Raw genomic sequence first — 13,685 nt, 5'->3', positions numbered from 1 at the left:
AAAGAAAAGCCCCACTACAGCAAACTTCCAAGAACTAAGAGTGAAATTTCTTCAACCAGACCTAAAAACTAAAGAATACGAAGGTAGGAAGCTAACAGCTAAATAACCTGATGAGTATACGGACTCAGATGTTGTCGAGTTTAGTTTCTGATTTGTTGAAAAAGAAAACTAAATAAAGAACAGAAGTGCCGCCATGAATTAGACATTTGAGAAGGACAGACGTACTTCTGGTACCTGGCAATGATGTGTTTGACCATCCTGTCCGTGATGCCTGGACACACTTCTTCAGCCAATCGGATGTTGCGTTCCAACTCCTCGATGGCCAATCGCTGCTCAGAGTGCTCCTTGTGTTGCTGTTTCAACTACAGAAGAAGAAGATAAAAAATGTCAAATAAACTCTGTATGGCTGTGCGAAACTACAGCTAGCAGCTTGTTAGCTTAGCTTAGGTCTGACTGGAGAAAGCTGTCATAAAACTACAATAATGTACCAGAGTCACTGATGGTCATAAAACATTAAAAATGACACAGCTTGGAGGCAACTTTCTGCTGTACATGGATGAAATTTTCAAGAAAATACCACAAACTTGGTACAAAAAAGTAAACTAAAAAAACTATATTTTTTAATAAAGAACACTGTCATAAATAAGCGTCAGCATGTGTGAACTCCAGTTGAACACTTTTATTAGTCCTCCTCCAAGGCTGCTCATTGGATGGATGGATATTCTGTGTCTTATTTGTGTCTCTTTGCGGTAAATTACATTTAATTTTGTTAAATTTCATGTCATTTTGATTGTTTTCAGGGTTCCCACTGAAAATTGAAAACTAAATTCCAGGACTTTTCAGAATTTTCAAGGACCGTGGGAACCCTGTGTTTTAAAACTTGGTTTTGTTGGTTTGCATCTCATTTTGATTGTTTTGTGCTTTTTTCTGTATTTTTTTGAGCATTTTTGGTTGTTTTGCATCTCTTGGCAGTCATTTTGTGTCCTATTTTGATCATTTTCTGTCTTATTTTTGGTTGTTGTGTGTCATATTTGTTGTTTTGCATCGATTTTCAGTTATTTTGTGCCACGTTTTGGTTGTTTTATCGGTCATTTTGCATCTCTTTATGGCCATTTAGTGTGGCATTTTTGTTCTTTTGCATCTTTTGACAGTCATTTTGTGTCTGTTTTTTTTGAAAGAGGAAAAAGTGGATTTTGTCAGATGGACAGACAGACAGATGTAAGCAAAATAACTAAGTACTAACCTCAGTGAAGACAGGAGAGATGACTGTAGTCAGACTGGCAGATTTACTCAGCTGATCCTGACCCTGGACAGAAAGAATAACTCCATCATTTACTGCTTCCACATGAATCTTCTTAAATCCGTACGTATCGGTACTGACCACTCCGTTGAGGGCGTTCCGTCCGTCCGGCTTCTTCTTCCTGACGGTGGTGAAGGACCACTCTGGAGACTCGCTGTTCTCCTTGTTGCTGGACTCGCTTCACACAAACACATCGTTTCTCCATGAACACGTGAAACAAAGATAAAAACCAAGCTGCTGCTGGAGCTAAAGCAGTGATTTACCCTTCAGAGTCGTCGGAGCTGCTGTCGCTGTGTCCTTCCTGCTTCCACCTCCTGAACCTGTCGATCAGCTCGCTCAGGTACGACGTCTTCTTGCAGTGTTTCACGATGAACTTGTGTTTCAGGAGCTCTTTGGCTGTCGGACGCTGCAGAGGAAAAGAATAAAACAAAACCGGGTTTGCACTGCAGATGTCTGAAACCACCACAATATTTACAGCTTTTTAAAACAGAGAACAGCAGCTGGGTTAAAACCAGAATCCTCAGCATCCACCAGGGGGCAGCAACATGCAGCTATAACCACAGAAGCTCCTGAACATGAAAAACACGAAAGAAAAACTCAAAAACAACATTAGAACGACTGAAATTAAAGTAAGAACACCCCAGTGTTCAACTAGATATTGAGGTTTTATGCTTGAAATGTTTAAAGCAAAAACAAAAGTGAAAATCTGTTCTTGAAACTGACTTAAAACTGCACCTGGACAATATTTTTGCACTATTCTTAATTAGACCAGCCTCGTTTTCTTCATTTTCTGGTTCATTTTAATGCCTGGTACCACTACAGGACAAGTATAATGACAACAACAAAAATATCTGATAAGAGTTTAATTTCAGAGCTGATATGAGACATTTTGCATGAAATCCCTTCAGTTCTTCCATCAGTAGCTATGGCATTGTTCTGACAAAACAGCTTCTAGGATTCCATGTTTTCTTTTTTGTCTGTTTCAGTCACGTCGGTTTGTGTCTCATTTTTGTCATTTTGTGTCTCGTTTTCTTGATTTTGTGTCTCGTTTTTGTCGTTTCACAGAACTGCGTTCTCCCTGTTCCACCCAGACTGGAACTACCCCAGATGGTCCCTGATCCACCCCCATGTTTTACTGTAGGGGCAGACAGTCTGGTTTGGAGCTTCTCCAGGCTTCCTCCTAACCAGTAAGTTGTCTGGAGTGAACATCAGCTGAAAACTGGATCCATCCCTGAAGAGAACCTTAGCCCAGTCATCAACAGTCCAATCCTTGTGATCCCAGCAAAGAGTAACCGGGCTTTCCTTTGCCTTTCCTTGATGAAGGGCTTCTTCCTGCCCTGTGGGACTTCAGACCAGCTTCAACAAGTCACTTTCCAACTGTCCTTGAAGAACAAGTCCCATTTCTCCACAGTGTCCACTCATTTTAAGGTTCCTGGAGGTCTGAGGATGATTCCTGAAGGAACAGATGAGTGACGGTCATCTGGTGGTAGAAAGACGTTTCCTGACCAGCCAGCAGTTTGGTAGAACCATGCTGGGTTTGGTTTTCTTGGTGTAATGAACGGCTGTCTTGGAGATCTTCAGTTTTTTCTCTACCTGTCTCTCACTCATGATGGCTGCCTTTGTGGCTTCACATAATTCTTTAGTTTTAGGTGTTATGTGAGAGCTGACAGCTTCTGAGTTGTTCTGTGGCTTGAATGTCAGCAGGAAACCATTCTAGACCTTTGAAATGTCCTCTTATAGAGCCTGGAATACAATGAAGCTGAAGCAGGTCAGACAGGACATAAAGTATGATGGAATCAGCTGCATTTAAAGTCCTGTTCATTGTATTCTTCAGGTAATAAACCTTTAGTGGTAGCAGGCATTAAAATGAACAAGAAACTGAAGAAAACAAGGATGGTCTGATCATTTTTTTCCATGACTGTATACAGCAGTGACATCAGTGTAGTGGAGTAAAAGTACAATATTTCCCCTCGACTGTAGTGAAGTATAAGGCTGCATTAAATAGAAATACATCCTAAAGTAAAGTATAAAACAGTGCTACTATCACAGCAGACTGAGAGCGTTTGTCTTACGAAGGCGGGGTCTTTGTTGAGGCAGGACTCGGTGAACTCCTTGAAGCTCTTGGAGAAATCCCCGGTCAGCGTGGGAGGAGGAGATTTGGGGATGTGGAAGAGGACTCTCATTGGATGCATGTCGGAGTTTGGAGGTTCTCCTTTGGCGAGTTCGATGGCCGTGATGCCCAGAGACCAAATGTCGGCCTGGAGGGAAGACAAACGGAAGATTGGGTTTAATTCTGGGGTCATTCCATCTCAAATCAGCAGTTTTTTAGAACTATTTCTGCTGGAACGTCTAGGTTTCAACAGATTGTTTTAAAAATATGGATATTTATAAAGATGTACAATATCGTTCTAAAGTCTGGGATCATCCAGACAATTTAATGTTAATGATGAAAAGTCACACTTGTAGTTGCTCTATATTAATTAAAGTTGCTCTATATTGGTTAAAGTTGCTCTAAAGGAGTCGAAGTTGCTCTAAAATGAGTTGAAGTTGCACTTAATGAATTTTCTAAAAATATTTTCTTCATTCAACTCTTAAAACTGCACATCAACCCACTTTCAGCAGGTTTTTCTCACACTGAAATCTGATTCTGTTTGAACAACAATATCTGAGGAACTATTAAAGATAAAAACCTGAAAATTCCACTGTTAATTCTCATCATGTCGCTGATTCAGAATATATAACCAATCGATCAAATGACGTCCGATTATGGCTGAGTAGAGTGAGGTGTTTGGTAGAAAGTTGTGTTTTTGTTTGACCATCTGTCCACCTGCTTGGATGTCTCCTGGTCTTCTCTGAGCTACAGACCAGACGGTATCTGTCCAACCATCTGCTCAGGTCACATTACTGTTTAACTCCGTTACACATCCACCATATGGCAGCAATAGCAACACACAATCCCACCAAAACCTCCAGTGGCGCAAACTTTACACAACGGAAACAAAACCAGCTCGTCTTGACGTCGTGTAGAACAGGAGTGTAGCATGTTGGGGGTTTGAAAGTCTCAGCCCAGAAACAGTTTGACTCATAAAACATTCAATAAGACCACAAACAGGAAGTTTTCCCCTTTGTTGTGTCTTAACATCAATCAAATTAGGCTTTCTTGACAAGAATTTACCAAAAAAGACTCTTTAATGTCAAAGTGAAGCAGGTTTAGTCATAAATGTGTCTTTACATGTAAGCTGAAGCAGTTTCTGCTCGTGTAGAGTCATGTCAACAGAGACTTGGTGTTTTCTGTAATTGGATGGACATACCCATGCAAATATCTGCATCAAATGGACACAAAATGATTTGAAAATGTCGGTAAATTGAACATACAAATATTCAACATCTGGAATCTATCATATGATGTTAATTAGAGTGTCTTTGCTCTTTCACACCAACAGGGAGTTGGTCCTCTCACTTTTAAACATTTTAAAGTTCATCAGATCTACTAAAGTTGCCATAGATTAACAATGGGTTGAGAACACTTGGTTAATTTTATATGGAATGAGTGACATTTAAGAAGCTAGAAACTCAGAGTTTTTATGTTTTTTAAAGGTGGATGAAATAAGTTCATAAATGAGTGTTTTTAATGTGCCGTTACTTTTTCTCCATCAGGATGCTGCAGTATTTAAACGTTTAATTCCAAAGTGGTGAAGATTCACCAGATATAAAGTTGAAGAACTAAACCTCCAGACCAGGACGAGCTGTTTGAGTCTCGATGTTGAGATGATCGTTGGATGAAACAGGAAGAACAAACTGCAGCAGGACGGTCGTGTTTTCTTCGTTTGTTCTCCGGTTACGTAACTGTTGGTGTCTGCAAACCGTCTCCACTATTTCAACAAGTTACGCTTCGGCTTCCTTCCCTTTAGAAAGACTGAAAGCAGAAACCTCCAACATGTTGCTCCACCTGCCTCCTTAATGAAGGACTTTAAACTCGATACAAGTGTCCAATTAGTCACAAATTACACGATAAATACAATAATCAATCGTGGAAATTTAAGATATTTACAGGCTAAAACTGCAGTGGTTGAAATTTACTAAAGTTGTCCTGCAGAAATGTTACTTTAGAGAACTTTGACTTTCATCTTCAGTGTGTTTCAATTTGGCCAAAACTACTCAACAATTGTCCAAAATGTCTCATAATTTGTCCAAAATTAAAGCTAAAGAAATCAGAAAGAAGCTAAATATTGTTGAAAAGGCCTCAAACTTCTCCAAACTGGCTCCAAAGCTTTCCAAAACATCTAAATGTTTCCCAGAATGACTCAAGAATTGGTCCAAAATGTTTTAAAAATGGTCCAAAATGTTTAAAAAAATGACTCAAAAATGGTCCAAAATGACAGAAACCTTTCCTGAATGTGACTCCAAATTTTGCAGTGCATTGTAGAGCCAACTTTGAGGATCGATATTATGGGATGTATCGTAGTCTGAACAGCAGAACTGCAGCATTTGAAGTCTTAAAATACGCCCTTAATAAAGACTATTTTTACCACAGTAGGATGAATGTGTATCAGCTGATCCTGGTATAAATGATCCTTTAATTTGCTGCTGGCTGGTTGTGAGCCAACATGAATCAAACCTCATGAAGCCGACACGCCCTGATGGAAAACACACCTTCTGCAGGCCAGTTAAAACAAAAGCACATTGCCTCGTTATGCAACTCCATAAAGGAGCTTTGTTGACTTTGTTAGCGGGCATTAAGCCGTCCTCTGACTGCAGCAGGTGCAGCATTAATACTGTGAATGTCTGAAGCTCCAGCAGAGAGGAAGACGAGGGAAGCCCTAAAGCCCACACCTGGAGGCTCACCGTCACAAAGCTCCACATCAGATGCAAATAGAAGGCAGACGACGGTGGAAATCATGCAAACGACCTCAAAGCCGACAACAAATCCACGTGGATCCGGTCGCTACGGCAACACGGCGGTGTGAAGCAGCAGGGGGAATCCCAGAGTCATGAGGGGTAATTTACAGACCTGGGGGGCTTTTAATGAGCAGATGTGGAGAAAACAGTGATGACAGGACTAAATCAGAGTCTGCTGTTCCACCCAGCAGCTCGTAAACGCTGATGTTACCCAACAGACAGAAGTGGACAAAAGTCAGCTTCTGCTTTCTGGATATAAATACAGAAGGGTGCAGTATTGTTTCTGGCACAGCAGGAAGCTTATAAATAGAAAATTATGTAACATCAAGCTCTGATTTCTCACTCATATCCATTTATTTGACAAGCAGAGAGCATTGTGGGGGTTTAGCTAGCAAGAGGCCACCATGACAAAGACTTCTGTTACCATTAATGACCTCCAACCAGAGCCGATGTGACAACGTTCTTCCTACACTGCTCAAGCAAGCTACTCAACAATTGTCCAAAATGTCTCAGAATTTGTCCAGAATGAAAGCTGCAAAGGTCAGAAAGGAGCTAAACATTGTTCCAAATGCCTCAAACTGATCCAGACTGGCTCCAAAGCTTTCAAAAACAACAAAAGGTTTCCCAGAATGACTCAAGAATTGGTCAAAAAGACTCAGAAATGGTCCAAAATGATGAGAGAACGTTCTTCCTACACCACCTGCTAGTCGTAGGAGCTTCAGAAGAAACCAGACAGACTTTTCTGGAAGATGTTTTTTTAATTTAATTTTGCAACGTTTTTGGACATTTTCTGTCTGGTTCTGGTTGTTTTTGTCCCATTTCTTGTCATTTTGTAATGCACATATGCCAACACACGCCTGTCCTCACCGCAAAGTAATTTTTCATGAAAGATTTCATCCGTGGGAAATGATACAAGGACTGAGCTGTCAGAAGACTTCCAAACAGTTAAAATGCTCATAGAATTCTTTTCTGTCACATTAAGTGGTTCCAAGTCTAATTTACAGTTTGAATTGGAGTTCTTCAGACTTGCTGTATTTAAACTCTCGTGTGATGTTTAGTCCTCAGTAGTGGACCTTTCTGAGTCTGTTTCTGACTCTAAAGTGTCTGTGAAGGGGTGAACATCTGCAGCCACCCACCTTGGAGTCGTAGGCTGACTGCTGGATGACCTCTGGCGCCATCCAGAACGGCGTTCCTACGAAGGTTTCCCTCTTGATCTGAGTGTCCGTCAGCTGACCGGCCACTCCGAAGTCGGCCAGTTTGACCTGACCGTGCTCCGACAGCAGGACGTTGGCAGCTGCAGACAAACAACATTTACGCATTCTGCTTCTTTCTTTCTCACATATTTCACATTTTAATGGATGAACCGCGGCAACAACAGCAGCTAACAACACACAAGTTAAAAACTAAAACTATAATCTACAGGTGAAGAATATTAAGGTTATTCAATGACTGTTAAACTCACGAACAACCCGTTAGTCGTTGTCATGGTGACCGTTGCTACATAAACTCCCATAATGCTCTCTGATAGTCCTCACCTTTGATGTCTCTGTGGATCTTCTTCTCAGAGTGCAGATAGTCCAGTCCCTTCAGGATCTCCTTCAGCATGGTGGCGATCTGAGACTCGTCGAACGGACCGGCTCGCAGCTGCACAGACACACGCGTGTAGAAACACACACGTGTAAAAGCACACGTCAGGTCATGACGATCTCAGAGAGCCGGAGGCTGCAGGAACTCCCAGTTCTGTTGAACTCCAGACAAGACTCAACAGGAAACTGGGAGATGTTCTCATTTATGTGACTCTTTAAATCATTTCTCCTGAACTAAAGCATCACCGAGACTCAAGCTTCCTCAGAAAACCTCCAAAAACTGATACTTCTGGAACTGTAGTTGATTTATTTGGACATAAACTTTTGTAAGAGTGAAAATCCACCAAATAAAGCAGAATTATACCATCATAAAGACTAAACTCCAGCTGAACTCTGTAAGAATAAAAGTTAAACCCTCTGACAGATTCAACTCTTCACTTTATTTTAAACAAATGTCACAAAGTGTTAAAGTTAAAACAGTTAAAACCTGGTTAAAGACTCACCAAGTCGAGCGCTGATCCTCCTCCAAGATACTCCATGATGATCCACAGTTTGCTGCCCTAAAGGACCAAGAACCAGATCAATAAAGAAGCAGGAAATGAAAAAAAATACTTGTAATGTAATGTTTAATATGAGAAAAAAGCCAAAATGCTGCACTAAACCACTCAGACTCAGTAAGAACAACATTTCTCCTACATTTCCCATCAGCCCCTGCATTTCCTGAGTCATAGTGAAAGCTTCCATCTCTGACCTTCAGGTAGGACCCGTAGTACTTGGTGATGTAGGGACTGTCACACTGGCTGAGCACCGTGATCTCCTGCTGGATGTCCTCGATCTCATCCTCCGCCTCCTCCAGGTCGATCGTCTTTATGGCCACGACGCTCTGGGTGCGATTATCGATGCCTTTAAACACCTGACGACAGCCGAAGACGTGAGATAACAAGATGAACGCAGGAATAAGGGAAAGAAATGAAAGAACTGGACTAAACTGGAAGAAGAAGAGTGAAATTCTCGAGCTAAACTTGGACTGTAGCTTCAGTAAATCCAGTAAAAACCCTAAAAACCAGCCAGGGTTCGTAGTAAACGTGAAAAATGACGCCCACCTCTCCAAAAGATCCTTTTCCAATCCGATCCAGTTTGGTGAACAACTCTTCTGGATCAATCTGAGAACTCTGAGGGAGGAGAAGAGTCGGTAAGATTTTACAGTCACACAGAAGATTTAATTATCTGAACAGCTGAGCATTAAATCAGACAGAAATCCATTTATAGCCACTAGACGAGGTCATTATTGTTGATACCGGGAAAAACATTCAAACATTTATTTATGAGGACACTGATGTTGGAAAACTTATCAAAAATTAACTAAATGGACATTTTTCTTCCATATAAGTATATACAGGACAAAAAGAGCCAAAAATAACTTCATGTTTTAGCTTCTGTGAAAACTCAGCTAACAGAGACCAACGTTAGCTTTAGTCTCACATTATTTACATAAAAATCGTGTCTGAATATTGTTTTGTGAATCCAAAAGCTTCACACCTTTCCTTTCTGAAATGACTCACTGTCTCATCCAACAGCCGGCCTCCTGACCAATCAATAATCAATTCATCGTTAAAACAAATGAGGCTTATACATGAAGACGTTTGTACCAACAGACTGTAATGTAAACCATGAAGCAACTTTATTAAATCATCATCGTCCGTGGACACCAAGAGAACTGATCAGGTCATTGACCACCACACAAGTCCGTGTCATGGTGCCCCGTACCAGAGAAACTCCCAGCATGCTCTCTGCTAGCAACATTACTGCATGGAGTTCAAGAAACCAACAAACAACAAAAGTAAGACAACAAAAACAAGACAAAATACTACAAAAATGAGACACAAAGCGACAAAACAATGGACTAACGACACAAGCGAGACAAAAAACAATGAATAAAGCCGTAGAGTCGGTCTCTGACTGAACTGTTGTGTTGCAATGCATCATGGGAGTTTAAATGTCATTACTGTGGTTTATGTTGGTGTTCCAGGGTTCGTAGTGTTTTTGTGGTTCCGTCAGACTACTCAGTTTGGTTTAGTCTTATGTTGTCAGGACCGTGAGTGTGAAGTGTGTTTGATCACTTCCTGTACATGTTTCCTGTGCGTTTCAAAATAAAAGCAGAGGTGTTGGTGTATTTCATCATCGATGACAACCTTTGATGAGAGGAGGCTGCCAAGGTATGGGAAGTGGTCCACATTTTCCAGTTGGATGTTACTGAAGATGTTTGGAGATATGTTTGCAGGTGTGCTGCAGTTTGGTGGTGGTTGGTGGAGTATTTGTGTCTCTTTTATATTGACGGCCAGACCAAGCCGTTTGTATGCTTTGGCAAAAGCAGACAAGATGCACTGAAGGTCCTCTTCTGAAAGGGCTACGAGAGCATTGTCGTCTGCATACTGCAGCTCCATGACGGATACGGTGGTGGTTTGACCTTTAGCTCTAAATCGGTTGATGTTGAAAAGTTGGCCGTCGGTTCTGAACATGATTTTGACTCCCTGGGGCAGACGTTGGCTTGTAAGATGGAGGATGGCTGCAACGCACATGGAGAATAGTGTTGGAGCGATGACACATCCCTGTTTGACTCCAGTGTCAACTCTAAAGGGTTCCGTTTCGTCTCCACTGCCACTGAGTACCGTGGCAGACATACTGTCACGCAGCAGTCTCAGCACCCGGATGTATTTTTCAGAACCAGCCAAAGGGCCTGACGATTTACTGAGTCGAAGGCAGTAACACAGTAACACAGTGAGCCATGAAGGCAGAAGGAAACCTGACGGTTAGAGATAACAGGAACTGAACAGTTATTATCTGAGGACTCACTGCTGCTGAAGCTCAAAGCTGCATTCAACAGGAACACAGACGCTTTAAAGAGTTCATAAACCAGAGTTTTACTGCTGTTTTTACAGTTTCTGCCTTTAAGATGACTAAACATCGAATGACGTTTAAATTAAATCAGCCTCGTTGTTCTGACTTCAAAATAAAACACGTTTCATGGGACTAATGGTGAATTTTTATTATTTGTTTGGTGTTAAAAAAAGAAAAAAGTGGAAGTTTTAGTGTTGACGTCATAAAAATACCAAGATTCATGAAGATTCACATCAAATTTATCTTTATCTGCAATAACTTTACTGATTTAATTCAGTTTTACCTCCACACTATGAATACTTACAGAGTTAGCAGTAATTTTATCACTTTTTAAGGGACTTTTTCATCATTTCTGATCCTCAGAACTTCATCAGTCCAGCAGATAGAACCATGACGTTTAGGAGGAGAAACATCTAGTATTTTACTTTATGATCCAAACAACTTGTCATGGTCTAGAAATGATTTTAAATTTATCGTTTTACTAATTTACAATCTGCAGTTAATGTCTTCTCTGTAATTTTTACACTTTGAGGACCGGATTGGACCCTCTGGAGGACCACTTTTGGACCACGGGCCTCATGTTGGACACCCCTGGTATAAATAAACCTTCTTGTTACTGTGTGTAGTTGAACAGACTCTTTCAGGTGTACTTTGTGAAAGAAGAGAAGGATACTTTGAGTCGTCTAACAGATCGTCTGTAAAGCTTGTTTGTTGTGAGGGCTAAAAACAGAACAGAAGAACCACAGAAACACCACACCCAATAAAAGCAAACGCTGCTGCTCAACATCTGGATTCACCAGCAGCTGCAACACTGTAAAACTTTACCGAGTCTGAAACAGAACGAGCAAAGAGGAATGAAAGTTTAAATGTGACGCAGAAACACGACAAAAGATCACAACAAGCAGAAAAACAGCAGAGAGACCATAAAATGACAGAGAAAAGGCAAAAAAACAGCAGTAAATCAACATTTCATCAAGAAAAGTCAGGAAACTGTTCGCTACGATCATGAAAAGGGGATTTTAGAAGCAAGTTTAGTTAAATAAATACAAACTTTACTACAAATAATCAGATTGTGGTTGATTTTCAGGGATTAATCCTGAAATAAATACACTGCTCAAAACAATTAAAGGAACACTTTTTAATCTAAGTATTGCATCAAGTTAGTCAAACATGTGGGATACTGATCTGGTCAAGTAAGTAACTGAGGAGGTTTTTAGTCAGCTTCAGCTGCTTTGGTGTTCATAAAATTAACAACAGATGCACTAGAGGGGTAACAATGAGACAACCCCCAAAACAGGAATGAGTTTACAGGTGAAGGCCACTGATGTTTTTTCCTTCCTGATGTTTTCTGACTGTTTTTCACTAGTTTTGCATTTGGCTAGGGTCAGAGTCACTTCTGGTAGCATGAGGCGATACCTGGACCCTACAGAGGTTCCACAGACAGTCCAACTCCTCCAGGATGAAACATCAATGTGTGCCATCACCAGAAGGTTTGCTGTGTCTCCCAGCACATTCTCAAGAGCATGGAGGAGATTCCAGGAGACAGACAGTTAGTCTGGGAGAGCTGGACAGGGCTGTAGAAGGTCCTCAACCCATCAGCAGGACAGGTATCTGCTCCTTTGTGCACGGAGGACCAGGATGAGCACTGCAATAGCTCTACAAAATGACCTCCAGCAGACCACTGGTGTGAATGTCTCTGATCAAACATGTTTTGTTCCATCAGACACCATCAGGTTGCTCCTCAGACTGTCCAGGAGCTCAGCGATGCCCTGGTCCAGTTCTGGGAGGAGATACCCCAGGACACCATCCATCGTCTCATTCAGAGCTTGTCCCGACATCGTCAGTCTGCATACAAGCACATGGAGGCCATACAAACTACTGAATACCATTGTGAGCTGCTGCCAAGGAATTTCAGAAAGATGGACCAGCCTGCCACATCAGTTTTTCACTTTGATTTGGGGTGTCTTGAATTTAGTCCTCCTGGGGGGTTGATCATTTTCATCCCATCAAACAATGTGGCACTTTTCATTCCTAACACATTATCCAGTCCATATCAATGCTAAGATCCAGTTTGTTTTCCCCACATTGAAATATGACGGATTTTCAAAGTGTTCCTTTAATGTTTTGAGCAGTGTACATAGAATCCTGGCAGCATCCAGACGTGTTCCTTCTTCAAATATAAACATCAGATTTATAGATTACTGGGCAGAAATTCTTATTTTAACTCCCAGACTGATAACGTGGCGTTAAAGAGTAATAAAAGGGGAAGTTAAACATCAACCAGAGCTAACGTTGGTTTATTTCTGCAGCAGTGAAGGATTCATGAAGCCCACCGTTAGACTGAACCTCAGAATAAGAAAAAACTACAAATCAGAGATTTAACTGTAAAACTGCTCAATAAGGAGGCAGAGAACAATGTCACTTATGCTGCTTTAATAGATCAGTTTTAGAGCTTTAATTTGATATTTTAGGCTTCATTTAATCACAGGATTTATCATCAAAGATCACCTTCATCTCAAATTATTCACATCTGAACACAAACTGCAGTCTGAACAATCGGATTATTTTCTGCTTTAATCTGGGAAAAGTTTTACAAAAACACGACAAATTGAAGATCCAGGTTTGGTTTCTGCTCAGAGTTTTTATATTTGATGCAATGTTTCAGTTTATTGGCTGAAAATGAATCAGGAAACTAGAAACTGCTCCGTTTGTTTACAGGAAAACGGGATTCAGTCACTGAACTTTGAGGTAAATACAAGTTCATTGTGTGATTTACTGTCGTTAGTTCTGTTAACGGCTAGGTGGCGCTGTGGGGACACAAGGCTGTACTTAATGGAGCAGAAGAAGAAACAAAGCAAACATGTGGAAGCAGCAGCTCAGTGACTAAAGCTGCAGTTAAAAGGTGTTTTCTGTTTCCATGAACTTTTCTAATATTATAAATGTGGATCAAATGTTTCCAGACAGACGTCGGTGTTTGTCTCAGATAAAGTCGTGGGTTTTAT

The 13,685-nt window shown here is 40.9% G+C and overlaps 1 protein-coding gene across 2 annotated transcripts in view; it reads right to left on the bottom strand.

Moving 5' to 3' along the window:
* stk26 (serine/threonine protein kinase 26) overlaps positions 1-13,685 on the bottom strand; it is a 29,499-nt gene that overhangs the window by 2,677 nt on the left and 13,137 nt on the right. The window contains exons 2-11 of one of the 2 annotated variants that reach the window (XM_022216079.2): positions 8,889-8,957; positions 8,537-8,698; positions 8,289-8,345; positions 7,735-7,843; positions 7,336-7,493; positions 3,373-3,558; positions 1,564-1,706; positions 1,382-1,478; positions 1,244-1,306; positions 226-362 (exon numbers count right to left, since the gene is read on the bottom strand). In XM_022216079.2, coding sequence (XP_022071771.1) covers positions 226-362; positions 1,244-1,306; positions 1,382-1,478; positions 1,564-1,706; positions 3,373-3,558; positions 7,336-7,493; positions 7,735-7,843; positions 8,289-8,345; positions 8,537-8,698; positions 8,889-8,957 — 1,181 coding nt within the window. The remainder of the gene's footprint in view (positions 1-225; positions 363-1,243; positions 1,307-1,381; positions 1,479-1,563; positions 1,707-3,372; positions 3,559-7,335; positions 7,494-7,734; positions 7,844-8,288; positions 8,346-8,536; positions 8,699-8,888; positions 8,958-13,685) is intronic. The other variant, XM_022216080.2, reaches the window with a different exon arrangement.

This window comes from Acanthochromis polyacanthus, chromosome 23 (genome assembly GCF_021347895.1).
Source record: "Acanthochromis polyacanthus isolate Apoly-LR-REF ecotype Palm Island chromosome 23, KAUST_Apoly_ChrSc, whole genome shotgun sequence".
Classification (NCBI taxonomy): domain Eukaryota; kingdom Metazoa; phylum Chordata; class Actinopteri; family Pomacentridae; genus Acanthochromis; species Acanthochromis polyacanthus.
The sequence above is the reverse complement of the archived record's forward strand: the minus strand, read 5'-3'. Positions and strand labels throughout refer to the sequence as shown.